This window comes from Pteronotus mesoamericanus, unplaced genomic scaffold (genome assembly GCF_021234165.1).
Source record: "Pteronotus mesoamericanus isolate MK-2021 breed Mesoamerican mustached bat unplaced genomic scaffold, CSHL_Meso_final contig_41, whole genome shotgun sequence".
In the NCBI taxonomy this organism is placed as follows: Eukaryota; Metazoa; Chordata; class Mammalia; order Chiroptera; family Mormoopidae; genus Pteronotus; species Pteronotus mesoamericanus.
The window spans coordinates 3716293-3738531 of record NW_026555152.1 but is presented as its reverse complement, the minus strand read 5'-3'; the positions used below and the strand labels follow the sequence as shown (position 1 = coordinate 3738531).

General features: G+C 41.0%; 1 protein-coding gene across 1 annotated transcript in view; it reads right to left on the bottom strand.

The window, feature by feature from the left end:
* The window catches only part of FLT1 (fms related receptor tyrosine kinase 1), a 187773-nt gene that overhangs the window by 98957 nt on the left and 66577 nt on the right, over positions 1–22239 (bottom strand). Inside the window, exons 12-13 of the mRNA XM_054577121.1 lie at positions 9569–9683; positions 1291–1399 (exon numbers count right to left, since the gene is read on the bottom strand). Of these exons, the coding sequence (XP_054433096.1) occupies positions 1291–1399; positions 9569–9683 (224 nt within the window). The remainder of the gene's footprint in view (positions 1–1290; positions 1400–9568; positions 9684–22239) is intronic.

The following is a 22239-nucleotide window of genomic DNA, read 5'->3' as shown; positions in this document are numbered from 1 at the left end:
GAGTTAAACTGTACTAATAGCTGGTACTAATAGCCGCTGCTATTAACTTGTACACACTTGCAGACTGTTCAAAACAGAACAGGAGTTGCTCACTCTTTTGTACTCTGAATCACACATACTGTGCCTATTGATTTGGATGGTAACTTGGTTCCAATCAATTACACAGGACAAAACAAACCCTTGTACTTAATTAATCCAAATCATCTGAGATTGGATCTGTGTGAAATTGCTATCTGAATCCTTCTCGAAGTAAAGGATTTTCCTACTTGGAATTAATGCAAAGATGACTGTCCTTTCATGTCTCAAATCTGAGAGGACAGGGACTGGTCTAGTCTAGAGGAGCTCTGCTGGGTGCCTCCCACCTGCAGACCCCATTTCCGCACGTCCAGAACGCGAGGCTCGAAGGTCTCTTCCAGCTCAGATGCTTTGGCAACCTGGTCCGGGTGTGTCCCAGGACAGCTTCTTGGGTTGGCTTCCTCACCGGAAGGCTCCCTATGATCTGACAGCCCATACATCTCAGGAAATTGGACCTACCTCTTTCTTTCTGGAGGACTCTAGGCAACTACTGCAGCCTGCCTCACGCAGTGCGAAGTTTCCGAAGAGTTGGCAACTGCCCAGCTTTCCTCAGAAATTGGGGGAGTGTGGAGTCAGGCAATTGTTTTTATACTTTGAGCTACTTCTTCCTTCCTGTACCCATGGAGGGACAGAGGGAGTGCCATTTGTGTACCTTGGAAGTTTTAAGATGTGCAGAGACGGTCCTATTTAAGGCCAAAAATTCTTAAATGCTACCAAAATACAGTACATTAATTATCATCAGCAAAGCTCAGTTTCAGGTTTCTTTCTGTAGGAGAGCCTCATTTCTCAAAAAGTTGAAATTAAGTTGTGAAACAATTAGCGTTTTGGTTTAAAAAAGTGTTATCCCATGTGTTATAACTGGCTTCCTTGATTATTCCTGAACTGCTGTGTGCCAGACCCTGTGCTAGGTACTGAAAGGGGTTAAAAAATCAACAGGATGAGATCCCCAATTCACAATCCAGCCTGGGAGCCAGGCACACACAAAGAGCGCTAAAAGAGAATTTAGGGAAATTACTCTTTAGAAGATTCAATGATGTTGTAGAATACTATTCCAAGAGCAAGGATGAAGACCCTCAAACTTCAACGATTCTATGGAATGTTTTCTTTAAATAAAAATTGCTCAATCTGTGAGTGCACTAAAAGCAAACAAGGTCTGAGGATCTGAGCAACTGAAGCTACAAGGCTGTCTCTTTGAATATAGGATGTGTGGCTCACCTGTGATATAAAAGTTTATGTTTCTCTCCACAGTCCCTGCTTTATTAGAAGCCATGCAGCTGTAGATTCCAGAAATTCTAGAGTCAGCCACAACCAAGGTGCTAGCAGTCTGTAAAAGAAAAGGAAATTTTAGCTTGTGATGGGACAAAGAACCATTTGAACATCTGTCAGCTACTTCTGAGGGTTGAAATGATTCAGCTATTTCATTCATTCAACAAAGACAGTAATTGCACCCCTGGTGATTCCCAGAAGGCTCTCCCCCTTCTGAGCCCCAGCAAGAATGGAAAAATAACAGGAAAGCAGGTCCTCAGTAGACCGGAGCCTATGACGTCCGCCTCGTATGAGGGTTTCAGGGTTATTTATCCCATGCTGCTGGTGCAACAATTACAGACCCAAAGCTGAGATGCGGGACTGCACGTCCTGCCCTCTGAGGTGGCCAGTTCCACGTCAATGAGAGCAACAGGTGAGGCCGAGGCCTTCCTTCATTTGGATGGCCTGAGATCGTGGGTGCTCTTTGGGAACAGGAGCCTCAGTGTGTTAAGTGAGCAGGGACAGAAGAGAAAGGTTGGCTGAACCATTTTTTTATGTGCTCAAAGACTGTGGCATTGCAGCCCGATAGCGCTGGAGGAGAGGAAGGAGAGCTCATTGAGATCATAGCATGTGTTTATAAATTATTCAGTTTCTCAGCCTGTCAATTCCTAATCTAGAAAATGAAGATGTAAGTTATGAATTAATTCAATAATTGTTTCACTAGACTTTAGTGCTGCTATTTGACAAATTATCCCCTAAAAAAGAAATGAGTCAAATTTTTGTAAACTTGACAGCACCTTAGAAACTATATGTCTCAAAAAGGACTGAAACACAAATTTACACAGCTTAAAGACTTGCATTGTTATCTCCTTTTAAAGATAAAATTAGTAACCTGAAAAAATTGCTGAGTTTTTAAATCCAACCCAACCTTGCAAAAAAGTAATGCATACTATATGAAAAAAATGAAAAAGCAAGTTTTTCGTATTTAAGATTATTTTTAAAATGTTGAACCAGTTATTTATAAATTGTTGCAGCCTATCTCCTCGGACACATATAACTGGCTTTGAAATTGTACGGGCTGTGCTGATGCTTCCAGACTAAGGAAGTGTCCTAACTGAAGTATAACAGTCAAGTGGTTTACAGGCTAAAGTAATATATAGGCTGAAATGTGATCATGGACTTTCTAAAGTGGAGAACACAAGTTCTATAAAAATTTGTACATTTTTTCTGAGTTGCAAAGTAATATACTAGGCACTTTACATGTTCTCATATCCCATTCAATAAATTAAGCTATTTCTGTCTTTATTCTACAGATTGGGAAGACTAAAAATATACTCCTTATTGTTAGTCAAGTTCAATGCTCTAAATTCTCTGTAATTTTCACTATGATACAGTGAGTATTACATGATGGTTCCTCCTCTGTTTGTTGGATCTGCTTAATTACATATACCCATATATCCTTTGTGTATTATTGACATTATTGGAAATTAAAGTGTCTACAATATGTGGTATTTTTCATTCAATTTAGCAAACATCTACTGGGCACAGCCCAGATGTTTTAAGGGACGCACAGACAAATATGACCCAATCCCTGTTCTTAACCTTAAAGGACCATTTTATAAAAAAGAATGTCCCTACTTGAAGATTAAATATATAGTACTCTCTTTGGCAGAGGGACACTCACATGAAGACAGATAAGCAGTGAAGAGTATGGAAGAGAGCTCAGGTGTCTCCTTTTTGATTATTAATCTGTAAGAGGTAGGAAATAAAAAAAATTCTGCATAGCCATTTCCTTTGAATTATTGCAGCCACCACTTAGGAATCATGGGAAAAAAATGAAAGCAGTTAGGAGAGAAGGTTGGAGGTGGTGTTCTGAAATTAAGTGTCAGCTGGCGGCAGCTGGGAGGACAGAGTCAAACTCTCCTCTTTCTCACTTCGGCAATCCTGAGCTCAGAGCGCAGGTGCCCGGAGCCCCGGGCCACAGGTTCAGCCGCAGGGAGCACCGGTGCTGGGCCCTCTGACAGCCCCTCTGTTGCTGCTTGCCTCTCGGCCAAGGGCTGCTTTCTTATGAAGTTAGCTCTCCAGTGTTTTTCCTAATGGGCCTCAGCAGAACCTTATTTAGAGCCTAGGATTTATTATTTCTCAATAAATAGGTGAAAAACTCATTTCTATTTGGCTTGAGAATAGCTGATATTATGGACAGCAATGGCCTGAATCTGAATGTTATATTTGGGTTTCTATTAAAAATGATTATGAGTTCACTGAACTCAAAGCAACTAAGAACAAGAACTGGGTTCCGTGACATGGGAAAATCATCAGATGTCCAAATTTACTATGTTTAAGACCTGCGAAGGCAACCTGGGGATGGCTGTTTTACAAGACTCCAACACACAGTCAGATAGCTCAGAAGTTTTGTGTAATCAATGAAATCAAGGTACCTAGAAGTGAAATGAATCCAGGTTTCATGATGGACCATGGAGATAGAAATGCATTTGAATTTCTTACTTTGCTTGAATGACCCCTTCTAAAACAGAAACCTTACTTACAGTCAAGCCTATCACAGAACTCACCTCTTCAAAGTTGCTATTGAAATGGAACTAAAAAATGACCTTGATGGGAGTTTTCATTACTTCTTTGGTTCTGGGTACCTTTATGTAGCCCTTGCTGTGTACCATATGGTGTTGCAAGGCTTTAATCTCATTTAACCCTCCCTCTAGCCCCATAAGGTGGGTATATTATCCTCTTCCGCACAAGAAGGAACTGAGGTCAGAGGAGGTTAAGTGCTTCACTCAGATACACCAGTGACACAGACGGGCCGAGGCAGGACCGATGCCGAGGTTTGTCTGACTCCAGTGCCCTATGCCCAGTCTTTACATGAAACTACTTCGTACCCTAAAACTATTTAAATTAATAGCACAGATCTATTGTAGAGTTCTGTCTATTTTTTAAAATTTGGTTTTCCCTTGAGAATACTTCCTTCAGCCAGCAGAGAGAGGTCACATAAGCTAAATGCTACTATGTACAGGAATACTAGTTTCTTCCTTCGTATTTTACATAAGCTGCGAGCTCTTTTTCAATGGATATGGTGTTATATGGAGAATATGATGAATGAAAAATTTGTAATTAAAAAAATTTTTGAAATACGAGGAAACTTGTATCCTTTGATCAACTTTATTAAAAACTATCTGATTTCTAGAGTACTGCTCTTTTTTTCAGAGAATATAAATTATAAGTTAAAACATTTTCATGAAAAATGAAGTCTTTCTGACAACTGAAGTGTAAACTTTTTAGGGTCAGAAGAAAAAGCTCAAGTATGAATTTTCGGTGAGTATCAGTTGTCTGGACCCAAGGCAGTAAGTCTCAATGCAGGAGTCCTCTGTGTTAAAGGGGCAAACCCATTCCTGGACGCTCATAACCAAATACTATTGTTTCAAGGGGAAAAGTTACAAACAGTGTAACAGTTGGAACCCAAATACCAACTCAATACTTTAAAAGAAAAAGTACCAAGAATTTGAGTTGTAACATGTGTTTGAAATAATAACTTATTTTATAAGGCACACCAAAAGAAATTCACCAAGATTTATGTTTGTATTATTACTATAATTAGTTTTCATTTGCCACAATTATTTTTTAGCTCTGAACCTTCACTTTGGGGGTGCCTCTACTTGCCCTGCCAGGACCTCAAAAATTTAGATATTAGAAACAGGTCCTTCAAGGTCATTCTCTGGTTCTTTTGTATGACTCAGGGACACTGATGAAAACTGTTGTCACGTACTGTAAGTCCGGAAGTTATTCATATTCCCTTCTTCCCTTTCGCTAAGTATTAGTAATTCACCACTACAATATAGTTTGAACCTCACGGAATAGAATGGATCGGATGATGTATAATTCAGCCTTATCTCCAGCATAAGTTTTTTTTTAAACTCTGTATCCGGAACAGTGATTTTAATCTTGGGATGTTTCTAATATAGTTCCTTTCAAGTGTTTCAGGGAAATATAAAAAGGAGACATGGAGGAAGGTCATGGAAGAATCTAAAGTTAACCTATGGTGGCACATTTGAGCCAAGTGATAGAAGAAAGGAACATGAGACTAGAAAAATTGAGGAGTGTGTGGGAAATGCAACACCAACTGTGATTCTGCAATTAGGTACTGATGCTTCTGTCATGGGTTGTCTCTTGCAGTACACATACTTCTCATTCACACCTCAAAACAACTTCAATGGAAATGGTGCTAAAACCTTAATGTTGTCACAGTTCTCCAGCCTCACAGATTTCATGCTGATACGTATTTCCTGTGTGTTTTTTCTACCACAGCGCTCTTTCCACTTCCTACTCCGAATCTACAGACCTCATAGTCTGGCTGACCCATTTAAACAATACAAAAACTCCACGTTTGCTATTAGCAACTGCCGTGATGACTCATTTTTCACAAATCTAGGCCAAACTTGCCAGTAAGGAACTGAATTTTATTGTCCCCTGCATCCTCACTTGAATTATATGAATAAAGGAAAACAAAACAAGAAAATGCAAATCCCTGAAATCCAACAGGTGGCCCAGCAGGCCCCCTCTCCACTGATCTGGTTGGGGCGGGGTGGGAGGGCGCGTGTTGCTGGCCGTGTCAACACTATGCTACAGGGAGTATAGTACAAGGTGGGACTTTACTTGCTTAAAATGTACAGAAAATAAAGGGAATTTAATTGTAAAGGGAAGACCAGCACATATCATTCTGAAATAGCAAAACTTCCATTCATTATCATCATATGAAAGATAATTTTTCATACATAAAGGTATTGAATAGTAAAAGTAGGAAATTCTTTGAAATTTAGAACATAAAATTAATAATTTAAAGACTAATGTGTTCTAGTTATAGCCACTAAGGATCACACACACACACACACACAAATATCAACTTTGTTTAGAAAGACTATTAAGTACTGTTTCCATTGCAAATAATTGTTTAACAAATACTCTTCATTATATATGCGCCTAATTGATTTGGGAATCGCATTAGGATCTATATGACAATCACTTTTTTTCTTTTTTTTTTTTTTAAATCTTCACCTGAGGACATACTTATTGATTTTTAGAGAGAGGGCAAGGGAGGGAGAGAAACATCAATGTAAATAAGAAAAATCAATCAGCTACCTCTCATACTCACCCCAGCTGGGTACCGAACCTGCAACCTAGGTGTGTGCCCTGACCAGGAATGGAACCCATGATCCTTCGGACTATGGGACAATGCTCCAACCAGCTGAGCCACACCAGCCAGTGCTATGGCAATCACCTTTATAACAATAGGCAAGCTGGGTAGGGCAAATATTACTAGTTCCATTTTTAGGGGGAGGAGAACTCAGGTTCAGAGAGGTGAACTGATTTGCACATGGTTATACAAGATAGAAAGTGGCAGAGTTTGACTGCATGTGAGAAGGCACAGGTGCCTGCTGGGTCGGCAGCTCTGTATTTAAAACCTCTGCATAACTACAGACTTTCATGTAAATCAGGGAAGTTCCTTTTCTAACTCCCACTGTTTTGTGGCTCCACGCTTACCGTCTCTCACAGGTGTTCTCTAAGGAGTCAGGTAGCCACTTCATAGTTCTGGCTACTCAAAAACCTCACCGAGCCTTCTCATTTTCCATTTTGTTTTCTATAGCATATGTTTGTGAATTTAACTTTCAAGTTTATAGATGTTCCTCTTTCCTAAGTATTTCATTAATCTGCTCTCTCATCAACAGCTACACATCATGGAATGTTTTAAGCTACTGTTCATTTGTATTAGAGAAAAACCCCTGTAAACCACCTGCAACTACTGCTAGTTATAAAAATGTTTCCTAAATCCTTGACAAGTGATTGCTGATAGTATCATGCGAGCCATCACCATTTTAACTAATTTCTCTATTGGCTTAAGTTGGCAGAATACTGGGTTTTGGAACAGGAAGACTTCGGCTTGAGCTCTTCATTTTCCACTTTTAAGCTGTCTGGGTTTGAGTTAATCACCTTATCACCCTAGTTTTTCTTATCTTCAAAATTGAGATAACAACTTTAGCCAGCCAAAGAATGACATTGATATTAGCATATGTCAAAAAGTTTCACACAATGAAGAATTCAGATGTTATTTGGTGTTACTTTTATTGTCAAATCCTATACAGAGAATGATGCCATCTATTTTGTTGCCTTCAAATGCAAAGAATACAGCTGAATAAACAGGTAACATAGGCTAATTACACCCAAGCAGACAGCATCCATATAGACAGATGACTCCAAATCAAGATGTGCAAGGATAAATAGACATTTCAGCAAAGGGTATTTGAGATAGATATATATATATATATCTTTCCCTTTTAAAGCATCACTACCGCATGCCTTTAATAGCAGACTTTTACATCTACTTTTCACTAATTCAACAGAATAAAAGCCACCAGGTCTGAGGGCCACTGAGATTTGCCTGGTTCACAAGGTGTCAGCTTTGCTGAGACTCAGTGGAGGTCAGGAGAGTACAGAATGAACAGCACAGGAGTGGCAGAAAAGACGCCTGCTAGACCCTGATGAGGTCAGAGATGTTTTGGCGGGGAAGGGTCGAAGTCCCTCTCTTTTAAATGAGATTTAATTGACATATGCCATTATATTAATTTCAGATGCACAATATAATGATCCAATATTTGTACATATTGCAAAATGATGACCACAATGACCCTAGTTAACATCTGTCACCATGTATAATTACAATTTTGTTCTCGTGATGAGAAATTTTAAGATCTCTTCCCTTAGCAACATTTTAAAAAAGATTTTTTTTTATTTATTCCTAGAGAGAGGGAAAGGGAAGGAGAAAGAGAGGGAGAGAAACATCAATGTGTGAGAGAAAAATTGATTGGTTGCCTCTCACATGCACCCCACCTGGGGACTGGGCCCGCAATCCAGGTAACTGCCCTGATGGAAAACCAAACTGGTAACCTTTTGCTTTGTGGGATGATACCCAAACAACTGAGCCGCACCGCTCAGGGCTCTTACCAACTTTTAAACATGCGATACAGTATGACTACTATAGTCACCATGCTGTACATTACATCCCATGACTTACTTATTTTTAACTGGAAGTTTGTATCTCTTGACCCCCTTTACCCTATATGCTCACCCCCACACCCTCTGCTGCTGGTAACCACCAAATCTGTTCTCTGTATCTATAAACTTGTTTTTGTTTGTTTGTTTGTTTTGTTTTAGATTCCACATATAAATGAGGTATTTGTTTTTCCCTGACTTACTTCACTTAGCATAATTCCCTCAAGGTCCATCCATGTAGCCACAAATGGCAAGATTTCATTCTTTATTATAGGTGAATAATATTCTGTTGTGTATATACACTGTATTTTCTTTATTCATGCATCCATTGAGGGACGCTTAGGTTGCTACCATTTCCTGGCTACTTTGAGTAATGCTGGAATGAACATGGAGGTGCATACATCTCACTGAGTTAGTATTTTCATTTTCTTCAGCTATATACCTACAACTGGGACTGCTGAATCATATGATAGTTCCATTTTTATTTTTTTTGAGGAAACTCCATACTCTTTTCCATAGTGGCAACACCAGTCTGCATTCCCACCAACAGTACACAAGGGTTCCTTTCTCCACATCCTGGCCAGCAGTTGTTACCTCTTGTCTTTTTGATGATGGCCATTCTAACAGGTGTGAGATAGTATCTCACTGTGGTTTTAATTTATATATCTTAAGTCAGAAAATCTTGATACTGTATGTTTGTATACCCTAATGTAGTCAAAGACAAAGGGAAAAACAAGACACTTTGTGAAAAGGGAACAATACATTATAGCTTTTTTTTTTTTTATCATCACCCCACTTTATGTATGGCAGTGATTCTCAGTCCTGGTTACTCTCCTGGGAGCTTTTATGAACCCTGGGCTGCACCCTGGAGATTCAAATGAAATACTTGGGAGAGTATTCTAATATGCCCCAAGGGTTGAGAAGCACTGATGTGGACAAGATTGATGTTCGAGAGGCAATTTCACCTCTTCTGTTAGGACTGAGTAACCGTTTCTTTGGAACTGGTGGTCAGCAAGAGATTACTGCCATTTGAGCGGTCTCTGTTCAGTTCTCCTGAAGACATATCTCAATACTTTCTTTTCTCTGAACTTATGTTGAGCATTTTAATTACTTCTGGTTCTAATCAACCCAGAACTGGGAACTGAGTGTGTGTTTTTAGAATAAACATCCCAATGCTTATTTTTACAAAGACTACCTTATTCTTTCCTTCTACTACTGCCGTGCGCTGAGTGATGCTCTCGATTCTGTTTCCTATGTTGCTGTCAGGATCCAGAATAAAGGACTCTTCATTATTGGAGCAAAAGTCATACCTATTTAAAAAAAAATAAGTTGTTACTATGTTGCTTTGCAGCATGGTCAAGCCCAAGGCTTTAGGTGAAGTGAAAATCACCGGCTAACAGCAAAAACAAACAAACAATCATTGGTTAAGTTCTTTGGTAACAAAAATCACATTGTTTCCTTTCCCTTAGATTTTCCCCAGTATATGTCCTCAAAGCTTAAAAATAGCCAACATATTTTGTCTGATCTGAAAAACCTACACTGATGTATCACCATACACCCTTCATGTTCTAAATGTTAATTATGAAATAAAAATGCATAAATTAGAAAATTTTAATATCTAGATTTTAACTAGTTCCTAGTGGAGGAAACATGCAACCATAGGAAAAAATGAAGTTATGTTAATGAATGGAAATCTCAAATAATAGCATTTCACATCTGTAAAAGGCTGGCTTTTAACCAGAGTATTCCATCGTGAAGGCATTTATTTTCCAGGGATAATTAGGTGTATATGGAAACACATTATGGAACAGTTGTTAAATTCAGTCTATTTCTTTTCACATTTGGGGGTATCATGGCAAGCTCTTTAATTTCTTAGGCCTCAAGTGTTTAATTATAAAATAAGGATGTTAAAGTTGTTTATCCTTAAGAACTTTTTTGATTCTGAAAGTCCATGAAATCTCTCTTATTATTTCAAATTAGTTACTAGAGAGATTTTGACCAATAGCTGGAAGTTAACATATTCTCTCAAGCACGCTGATATCAGTAAGCTTCTGTTTTCACATGGTTCACTATGAAAATCACTGGTCTAAGTATTTTTTAATCATTTATTATATTTTATGTATCTTACAATCTGCATGAATAAAATCCCAAACAACAAAAATTACATTTAAGTCCATTCTGAATTGGACAGTGCGCTAGGATCTGAACTGGCCTTGCTGCCCCCTGGCTTTTCCCACTCCTCCAATATCCCCCAAACTGCTGCCAGACCAACCCCTGAATGCTGTGGTTTCCAGGGGAATCCTGTTGCTACTGTACGGTAGAAAGCCCAGGCTTTCTTGTCTGACAGCTAAGGCCACCCACAGTTGATTCCCTACCTGCTCACCTACAGAAACTCTGTTCTAGCCAAATCATCTTTGTGTTTGGTTAGTTCAGAGTCCTGGACCCAGACACACAAGGGCTCCTAAGTCCTAGTCCCACCCTGTGTGACAAGTTTTCTCTTCTAAAAAATAACAATAAAAATATACCTGCCTTGTTAATCTCACAGGATTATATAAGCATCACACGGCTTAATTTACCTGCAGAGGTTTTGTAAATTAAAGACGCCGTAGAAAGGTAAGGAAATGTCCTTATGGTGTCACGGGTGTGCCGTGTGCACTCTGATTGCCCACCTTCACTTGCACGGCTGCCGCTGACTGGACACCCCCACCTCCCACAACCTGACCTTGTCTAACTGCTTATTCCGACCGCCGTGACTCCTCACTGCTCTCACGGCTGGAACAACGCGCTGAACCTATTGCAAGATCACCTTAAAAAATTCTTTGTGATTTAAACATGGATCTCTCTGAGACACAATGGAAGTAGAGAGAGATTTCAGGTGCCTCAAAAACGGCATCTGTGGGATCCCAAGTGTTGCATTTTTCTGCCAGCCTGGGCAGGAAGGGGAGACGAGCGCTTGCGGAAGCCTGAATCGAGGACCTGCAGCTGCCCTCAGCCAGGTTAACTTACGTGCTTCGCAGTTAACTTAAGTGTTTTTCTTTTTTTTTTTTTCTGTTTTCTTGTACAGTGGCCATTTCATTGAAGCATTTTGTATTGCTACATTTTGGACTAGAATTTGTGGTGAGCAGAAAGGCCGCTCAGCTTTACATGTCTTGTGCAGATTTTGGAGATTTTCAAACCAGGAGGAGCTTCTAGAGTCCAATTTCCAGAAAGAATTGAGTGGATAATCTTAAGAAGCCAAGGGCAGCCGTGACTTATGGGAGATGAAGGTGAGAGGATAAAACAAATGAGAAAAAGGGAAGACAGACGGGGTTGCAATGACCAGTAGAAAGTCCTCTGATAGTCCTTTCTGGTCCTAGAGCTGAGCATGGCTCCAGAATGTGGAACTATCCAGTCTTCTGACTGGGCTCCCCTCCTGAGCATGCTGCCTTGTGAGGTCCTCCCCCAGAGCACCCACACTTTCCTAAGTTACCATTTCATGCTTCCTAGGCCCCACTGGGCCAACAGCTACAGGGCGACAGGAGCCACATCTACTTCTTCACCCTGTCCTCACAGTTAAGCAAGGGACTAGCAGGTAATTGACACTCTGTAAACACATGTAAACATACAAACTGGGATAAGGTACTTAAATGTTGTTTCTAGTAAGAGTTTTCATTTGTTTTAGTTGCTTATTATTTTCAAACATACTGATAAGTAGATGAAGTGTAATAAATCTTCATATACCCAAGCACCGAAATTTAACAATTATGATTTTACCACATATGTTTCATCTATCCCTGATTTCTTTTTGTTTTTTATAAGTATTTTAAAACAAATCCCAGACATCATGTCATTTTGCCCTAGTTTTCATTATTAGTATTCTTCACTTTCTAGACTATAACATCTATACCTTGAACTAGTATTTGACCTCACATCTTTCATACATGCTTAGTACATGTATGAGTGTATATAATCTATATACATTATAGGCATATGGGATTTATGGCATGTGTACACCTCTATGAATATGCATACACTTATACTAGACATGTGTGCGTATACCAGATATTAGAACATCAAACTGCTGAAGTTCCACGGTATCTGGAAGAGAAGCATTTAATTTAATTCTTTGCCCCCAAAGAAGTGAAAAGAATAAGGGTGGCCTTAGACAAAGATCATAGTTTTGTACTCTTGGTCTTCAGGAAATACAAAGAAATATGTGAGAGCAAAGCATGTCTGGGCATTTCCGGAGGAAAATGCAGTCTGCTGTCGGAGTTCACTAGGGCCTGTCAACCTCTGACCTTTTTTTCTGACCCCCACCCCCACCCCTAAGTCTAAGGGCAGTTACGGATGGCACAAGCCCCAGCACACGGAAACTATAGGCTAGACTACTGCAAGGCCATCCAAAAAAAAAAAAAAAATAGGACAGACTGATTCTGTGGCTGTTTTCTAATTTGGGGGCTATTATTTTTCCCTCTTTGTAATTGGAACCATAAAAATAGAATATCATTTTGGAGCCCAACTATATAACAGCACTTGAAAAGGGATTTAGGGGGAGGAGAGTTTGCCTGAGGCTTAAGAATACAGCAAGCTCTTAAGGAAGTAGATTGTGCCATGTTTGAAGATGCAAAGATAATCACTGTGCTGGGAACCGTCTTGAGGGGGGAGGAAGCCGAACAACAAGAGGAAAGCAGCGCTCACTCCTGATTTCGCACAGGAAGCCCACAGCACCTCCTGCCAAGGGGAGATAAGAAAGCTCCCAGGCACTATTCTGGACAAGGCCACTGTTATCAGCTTCAGCTCCACTCTGTCCTCTCTCTGCTCCAAGCCTCTGTCCCTTTCCTAATGAGTTTTAGGACTCCGACCTCCATCTGCATGCAGCATGCCAAGCACAATAGCATGGAGGTATTTATAACCATTGAGAGGAAAACAATTTTTCCGGGGTAAGAGTGTACTTCATGTCATCTCATCCATCGCCCTGGAGTTGAAACAAATTAGTTTCAGACTAGAGATTGATATAAATAAATTAAAAGAAAGCAGCCAATTTCGTATTTAACACACAGAGCTGGTGCCCTACATGTGACATGTCAGCCCGTTTAACTCCAAGGCAGGAGCCATCGGTGGGCGTCTCCCATCTGGTCTCGGTTACCATTCTTCTTCTCTTGACATTATTAGGGCAATGCCACCCTCCAGAGACACAGATGACATTACTGACCTACAGGCTTTGGGTTGATTTTCCTGTAGTAGTGATGAATTTGCCCTGATCCCTTCACATTCGTAAGTATTGGGCTTCTCTGTGGCCACAGACAGATAAAGGCAGTCGGGGGCTACAGATAAAGGCAAAGCCAACACTGGTCCAGCAGGCAAGTTAACTAGCCACAGGTTAGAATAATTCTATTATACATCATGCATATTACTCTCTACTACAATAAGGATTATATTTCCTATGCACTAGGCAGCTCATGCACACTACCTCACTAATCTGTACAATATCCTGGAAGCAGGTACTCTCATCTCTCATTTAATGGATGAGGATATTGAGGATTAGCAAGGTTAAGTAAGTACCCAGAGTTAAACAACTAATAAGTGGCAGAGGCAGAATTCATAATCAGTTCTGGCTTATTCCAGAATCTGTGCACTTAACCCTTAATCCATGTGTAACATAATATCGATGGACAATCATCACATAACAAGAAGCTGCTACACTTCAGTGCTTCTTTGTATACAGGAAGATGAGGCTTGTCAAATATTCACTACACAAATGCCATCAACACTGTAGGGATGTTAGTCTTGTTTAGCCCTTTTTGTATAACACAGTCAGCTTCTTTCAAAGTTTGGCAAACAATTCTCATCATACACAACCAAAACGTGCTGCGTGTCCAATGTGTGTGCAGTCTGCAGTTAGTTTACAGCAAAGCTGACTTTGCCATCCCACAGTTCTGAACTTAATCCCCAATCACCTTTGCAAATCCAGCACAGGAAATACAATGTGCAGTGTGCACCCAAAGGGGCCCTTCTGTGTTCCCCTGTGCTTCTCCTTAGGTGCTGGCTTTGAGCAATTCCAACTTTCAGACTTTCTTCATTCCTTCTGCCTTTCTTCCCCCTCCCCCTACCTAAGTGCGAAGCTGGTGCTTTTCTTTCTGTAGAGGACGGATTGTTGCATCTCGCAGAATCAGAAGGGACAGTCCAGCTGGGCGAGCTTTAGCCACTGATGGTTAGTATCTATGTTTTCTTTGAAGTGGCTCTTCTTCTGTGAGAAAACGATAGACTCTGAAGAATGAGGTGAGATGGTTCAGCCCTTCATTTCACCTTTCTAGAGACTATCCATCTGTTTAGTGCCTGTTACGGTAACCAAGACTCCTGTCATTACAAAAGTCTCGTTTCATAAATGATTTCTGGCAAGTTTCATAACCACCCCAGTTCTGGAAAATTTACTCTACAGCCTGAATCTTAAGATAAAGAGATTTTTCCTTTTTTTAGGATTTCCTTTCTCCCTATGATAAATGGTATGAAGTTGACCTTTCTTTCAAAATCTCTGTTCTCCTAAATTTTGACTCTAATGCCAGGCCCAGGCTAGGGGCTATATACACACATTTAAGCCCAACAAATTCTCAGTCACCTGATGAAGCAGGTATTACGATCTCCATTTCACAAAACCTTTCACCAGTAAGGAAACTGAGACTCCAAAAAATCAAATGCCTTGCTCAGATTCACAGAGAAAAGTCGCAGCCCTGGGATGAGAACCCAGATCTTTCTAACTGCCACACCAGCACTCTATCCACCACACAGGATGAATTCTGTTCCCATGTAACCTCCCCAGCCTTTACCACAGATTCTCATTACAGGGTGTGTCTGGCTCAGAATTACCTAGAGGGAAAGCTTGGGGGGATCCCCTGAGTCCCACTGGTACAAAGTCAGACACCAAGAGAAATGAAGTATAAGCTTTCCGAAGGGAGAAGAGGCACCCAGTCCTTTGGTGGAGGGGGGAAGAAGGGAGGAATACTTTATAATTACATTGGGATATAAATTCCAGTTAGTTTTAATCATAAAAATGTTTTGATGTTAAAATTATAGATACTCTTGGCCTGCTACTGGCTGATAAATTTTGTCATTTAAAAAAAATTTTGCAACGAAACATAAAATCTAACTTTATCACAGTCTTTTTCTTTCCCTGTTAACTTACTTGGTCTGCATGATTCCTGAACATGTTCTGAGGTAAAGCTAGCCTGTTTTATTATGAACTCCAACACATTTATAGCAGGCAACTGGCTTTAAAGAGGGCCTCTGGGGTGAGGGTGGGGGTCTGCAGTGGTGAACTGAGCACCCCAGCACTCAACGGCTGCCTATTTGAGCCTGAGCCATTGCTTCAGAGTGACTGTATACATTACTTTATAATTATAGCACATTTATTGGGGGTGGAGGGGGCAGGAGGTGGAGAGAGGCTCTAGAAATCTCTAAAGAGTCCCAAGACAATATTATTTCCCTCTTTCTTTTTTGGATAACAACATCTGAGGACTCTTTGTGTAGACTGCTTATCTGTTTAATGAGATTGGACTATGAGTGCTAACTGTGATTAGAATCTATTTGTAAAGAATATGGAATCAGGTCAAGTTAGGGAACAAAGGGGAAGAGCAGCAATAAAGAAGTTGAGGCTGTAAAATGTCTCTCAAAAATAGAAAAAGAAAGACCACCTGGCTGTCTGCCAGAGGGCACACCAGGGCTGGCTCCCCTTGGTGGCAGCCCCCCTGCAGAGCGCCTGATGTAAACTTTCCTCTGCCACTGAGGGTGTTGTGTCAAAACATTAGTGATAGCGTGTCTGAGCCATCAGATTAATAGGAGCTGCAAACACTATCTTTTCCCCTCCTCTCACATTCTCTTAAAACAAATAAAACAATGTAGGGGAAAGGATGCTGGCAGAAAAAGGCATAGAGTTGGAAGGAGTGTTTAGACAGAAAGGTTCCTGCTCCTTCAGCTCCAGGAAAAGGGCCTGGGCCTTCAGGGTGGCCACAGGGTCAGGCTGAGGGGATTCTGGAGGAGTGGCTTTCTTGTGCAGTGAGAGACCTCGCGACGCCTTGGAGCCCGTAGTGAAAATTACTTCTCATCTGAATGGAGAGGGGAGAGTGGAGAAGACTTTTCAGGGATTGAAGGCTTTGGGTCAGCTCCTCAGACAATGGTGGAGGTGATCCAGCATCCCGGCCACCTCTGTTTGGATAAGAGCTTTTCCGTGAGCGCCTTGGCCTGCACGGCTTCCTGCTCTCAAGGGCACCATGGTCCATTCACACTCAGCACAGGGCCCGCACTCCCCGTCTCTGCTTGGCTTCCTCTTCTCTCTTGCTTGCCTCCACCGAGAGCTCCAGCAATCCCCCTGCCTCTGCCTCTGCCTCTCTCTTACAGAACTGGGCCAGGACCAAGGCAGCCTTTCTGTTCTACACCGAGGTGACTGGGAGGCTATATGGGTGAATACGTACTTGGTTACATCCAGATATGGGCCTCAAAGAACACACCTATTCTGTTCGTTGATTTTTCTTCTTAGTGAAAGGCTGGTCAGCTGAGGAAGAGTGATTTGATAAAGAGAAGTCTTTAGGGATATGTTAGAAGTGGCTACAAATATCTTTTACTTTGACACATGCAAGGAGTCTTATGGTATTAACGCCACTCACTCAGTGAAGAATATTTCAATATTGTTAACAGTTTGTTCTCATGAAAAGGAGGAGAACACATTACTTATTAATAGCAGTCCATACTGAAATGTCCAGAAAGCATAGAGGTGGGGTGGGAGTGGGAAGTCACAATTTACCCAAAGAACCATAGATTCTAGAACTAGCCAGACCTGAATTCAAATCATGGTTTTATAACTTTCTAGTTATGTAACCCTGGATAGCAAAAGCCTGACTGTGAGAATCAAAGTAACAGAAAACTGCTCAGAAGTTTCACTCCTTGAATAGTTATGAAATCATTGGATCCTATCAGCCCACAGAATGACTTTGAATAAATCCGGCTTTGGTGCTCTGCACCAGTCCCTGCTGAGGGCCGTTGTGGTTCCCAGCCCTGAGACACTCCCTCGCATAGGAATGTGGCTGAGGAGCCCATCGGAATAGCCCCACACAGTAGGAGATGAGAAATCATTTTTCTCAGCTCTCAGTTCCCTGAAAGGTTGTACTTCTTTTGGTTTGTTTTTCACTCATGGGCCCCTTACTCTTGCAAATGTCTATTTTATTTCTCTTTTTTCTCTGGACAACTAGAAAGGAAAGCTTGTGGGCCATATCTCCACACTGGCATTAACCCCATTTTCTCCTTTCATCAAGGTTTGCTCAATTATTTATTGTACTTTTTTGTGTGAATCATCTCACATCATTTGGGAATGGACTCTTAACATGGCCAACTTGAAAGAAGCGACCTCATGTTACATTGTCTCACTAGTTTTATTATGAAGTTAAAAAACAAACAGAAGGGAACTAACTCAAAGAAGATCCTTTTGTATCAGCACACAATAGGATGATACTAAGTAAGTTAATTTGTGTAACAAACTTAGTACAGTGCCTGGCCCAGAGCAGACAGGTCATTAACAGTAGCTGTGATTTTATTGTCTGACTAGAGGAGAGCTACTGAGGGGCTATGTCTTGTCTTTATAATAACCTAAGGGCCTAGCCAACCACCTGGGGAACAGTACAAGAGCACACATCTCTTGCTCAGGCGACTGTGTGAGAAGAGTAAATTCTGAAAATGGTCTGACTAGATGTGAGCTCAACCTCATGTCAGCTGTCAACCCTGCCATGCATCACTTACCTCAAATGTGCTGAAAAAAGGGGCACCACTGACCCTCAAATGACCTCACATACACTCCCTTGACGAAACACGATGTCACCTCTACCGGTGCCTGTTCCAGTCACAATGAGGCATATTAATGAAGACAGAGAATCTGACTGGGACTGGGTAAGCTTGTCACAGCAGTACCAACATCGGATGATTTCAGCTTAGGCAATGATGCTGACACGTGGAGATGCATCTTCAGGTTTAACAGAACACAAACCAGCAATGGTCTCCTCCTTTTCTTCAAGGGTCAACAAGAATATTGGCTCATAATGACTAGCACCACATTAGTCAACTTATTCACACATATTCCAGGTAAGAAATAAAATCATGTCCTCTAAAAGAAGTACAAGATTTATGGATAGTTCCTTCTCTTATAAGGGAACATATATATTTATTGAAGACAAAAGTCAAATACATGGAAAAAACATCAGAATGCAATTGAGCACAAGTAAGTGAATGTCTAGAGTCTATATGCTATAGGCTGGACGACTTGGGTCAATGAGTGTTTGGAGAGCTGAGGTAAAATTAACAAATGTGAGTAGATCCAGGATATTGTAACTCCTCTAATTTCCTAAATAACCTGAAAATTCTACCATGGCTGATCCCATCTTAATTTCTTCACCATAGCCAGAAGACCAGTCCAGAAATGCAAGCCTGTTTCCTGGGCGAACACAAACCTAACGGCATGGCTCATTTCATCAGATCATCATCAGCTTTCACGGGATACTTGGTGTGTGTTGTGTCACCTTGGAGGGAAGTTGCTTTGCAATGGGCAGCCCAAGAACAACCTAAAAACACTGAACAACTTACAGCAAATGGACTTAGCACTTACAATGCACCAGCCACTAGGCTAAGGACTTCATATAATATATTATCTCATTTAATTCCCCCAACCAACCTTACAATGTCACTGTTACCTCTATTATACATACCAGGAAACTCAGACCCAGAGAGGTGGTTTATTCTGCCCATAATCACACAGCTGGTAGATGGGAGTAGGTGCCAGAGCCAGAATTCAGGCTCCAGAGCCCATGTCCTTGAACTCTGGACTCTCTTGCCTTTCTGCATCCTAATACTTTTAAAGTTGGCTCTTGATGTCATAACACAAGCATCTCAAAATATATTTGCCTCCTGGGTCATGAGTTTTTGATAAAAATTACTCATTTTAATGTCTAAGTAGTTGTTACAGGACCAATCCTAGTAATGACAAATGAAGTTCCTGGCTCATGTTGTACTAGACGGCCACTCACTTACAGTCCCTAACATGTCAACCAGGAACTCTCTGTGCCTCACCTGGAAGGTGGTAATAATCATAGTATCTGCCTCATAGAAGTTCTGTAACAATTCAACGAGATAATACAAACAAAGCACATATTAATCACTTAAGATCCTGCAGATAGGTGCTTCATAACTTTCTGCTATAAAGAAAATAAAAAGAAGATATCCTAAGCCATATAGTCTTCTAAGAACCATACTCTTCTTTATGGCTCGACGTAGTCTCTAAATACCCATTTTTGTCTTCCTCACCTTACCTATCCAAAGACTTGTTCACACAAGAGAGGATGTCTCAATAAGGTGGCAATAGGTGATCATCTTACATAATTTTCAATAAAAAGGCTAAGGCAGGTGGAACATTAGACGCTTAAAGAGAGTGGGATAGTATGTATGCATAAAACTTTTTAAAAAGATTGAGTGGAAATTCAATTTCTTGGATGCCAAGGTCTTGATCTTCAGACGTGGAAGGCAGAGTTTCAGGGATGCAATGCACATAACATGCTTAAGATGTTCCACAGGAATAAGACCACAAATCTGTAAAAGCTCATCAATCTATGGGAATGACAGGGTGGACCTGCGGTAAACAGGCATGAGCCCGGGAAGGCAACCTGGAGTAGAATGATGGACGGGCTCAATTACTCAGCCCCCATTCAAGAAATTCCATGTCAAGTCCAAACTTACCTTTCCATTTTTTTTTCTCTCAACCCCAATCCAAAGAGCCAGCCCAATTCTTCTTCAAGCAATATCTTCTTCAAATCCTCAACCCATCCCTAGCCCCAGGAGACCCTGTCGTGTCTGTGTTCCTCTCCCCTTCCATCTGGCGTCCCAGTGTGCGCCCACCATCTGTAGGACCCAGGTCGGACCTCCTCCGCGGTGCTGCCCCCGAGCGGCAGCACTCGACCCTGCCATCCACTGAAACCGGACTACCAGCACCTCCCATGGGGCGTCAATACAATGGTATTGTGGAAATAAGAATAAAGCAGAAGAAGAAACAGGGAATTTGAGACTTGGGACTCGTCCTGGGCTTGCTGTTAACTAGAAGAGAGGTGACGGGCAATTGTTATCTTTGAGCCTCAGTTTCTCATCTATAAAACAAGCTTTTTTCAAAAAAATCTCAAAAACTCCTTGATTGTGAGTGAAGTCGTCATTTAAAGTGGCTAGACAAGGCATGCCAAGGCTGACATTTGCAGCTTCCTTCTCCTCGTTTTGTACACTTGTCAACTGGAAACCCTGTGCTTTCTTCTTCATTTTCTTTCACTTCTCCTTCTTCATCTCCTTTAACTATCTCCCACGTCTCTTGCCTAGACATCCACTGACAGCTGAGTGCTCCCTGAATGCTGATACCAAAAAGTAATCCCGAACAACAGATGAGGAAATGGAACTTCACTGCAAAAGATCAAATACCCCCGCGTGGTGAGGTCACAAAGAGGAAGAGTACTGTTAGGGGAAAGTGCCACAGTGAAGTGCCAAATTAACTGTTTGACTTGTTCCCCACCGTGACATTGGCCTTATTCAGACCTGCTCATCCCACTGGGGTTTACACCTCCTCAAAAGGGTCTACTCCCACCTGTGGGCTTGGGGCCTGAACCAGCTGCAGGTCATCAGTGGTTCCCAAAGAAATTTGGGATTGAATTCTCCCAACTGCTGCAAGCTTTTCTCCTTTCCTCTCCCACCCTCAGTTCAGCTCTAGCTCAACAGATGGATTCTGTGGGATCACTGGTGACAAGACTATTCCTCATCGTTTAGGCCAGTGCTCCCCAAACCTGTCTCCTCAAAGATTTCTGCTCCTTCTTGTGGCAACTCTCAGGGATCAACTTTGAGGGGTCCTGTGGAGCACCAATGAAAAACAATCTTCTGAAATGCCAACCTACTTAGCTTCTTTTACTCTATGATCTGAAAACACCTGAGAAATAATTTTCTGAGCTTCAGCTTCCTTATGGGGGAAATTATGTCCATTATGTAAAATTGCTATACAGATTAGGGATAATGTATGTAAAAGGACAAACACTACTTTGACATTAGTAAGGGCTCATTGATTAAATTTATTACAGCTATTATCATTAAGTAGACAATTGCATTTAAGGCGATAAAACATCCTGTGAGGCTTTTAGAGAAAGTATGAAGAAACAGGGTCTAGTGATTTGAAGCTCATTTATGAGGCACTACATGGGCCTTAATCTAAATCCGCAACACCCTTTCCATCTTCTCAGCCCAGCGGATTCTGCCTTTCACCTAAGAGGGCGGTGAACTTACATTAAAACTACAGACTACAGTCCATATTCCAAGAAAGTCTACCAAGTCATAGGAGATAGAATTAAAATATAGATTTCCAAGAACAAGTGCCTGTTTTATATGTGATTTGTCCTATTTTTCTACTACCTAAGGATCTTGTTATCACGATGTCAGTTTCCAGATTCATTACTGAAAGTGCCTATTCAATTTTTAAAAATCTATAAAGATGGCCAAAGAAAATTCAAGACAATCTGCCAATCTTCTTAAAGAATCTTCCCAAATTGTGCGTCACTACCATCTGGTATTCCTAAACCTGGGAATCGCTACCGAATTTTGCTCAGAACTTCCTTATGAAAAACCACCCTGTGTAGCCTTCCTATGACTCAGCCTTTTGGTTTAATTTAAACACATAATGAAATGTTTGATAGCAATTACAGGAGACAGTTAATTCATAAGAGACAATTACTCATCAGACTCACTGTATAGCTGTGAAGAGTGGGAAAAACAAAAGTCTCACAAAGCATAGAAAAGTGGCAAAGAGGCACTTGGCAAATGAACTGCTGCTCAGTT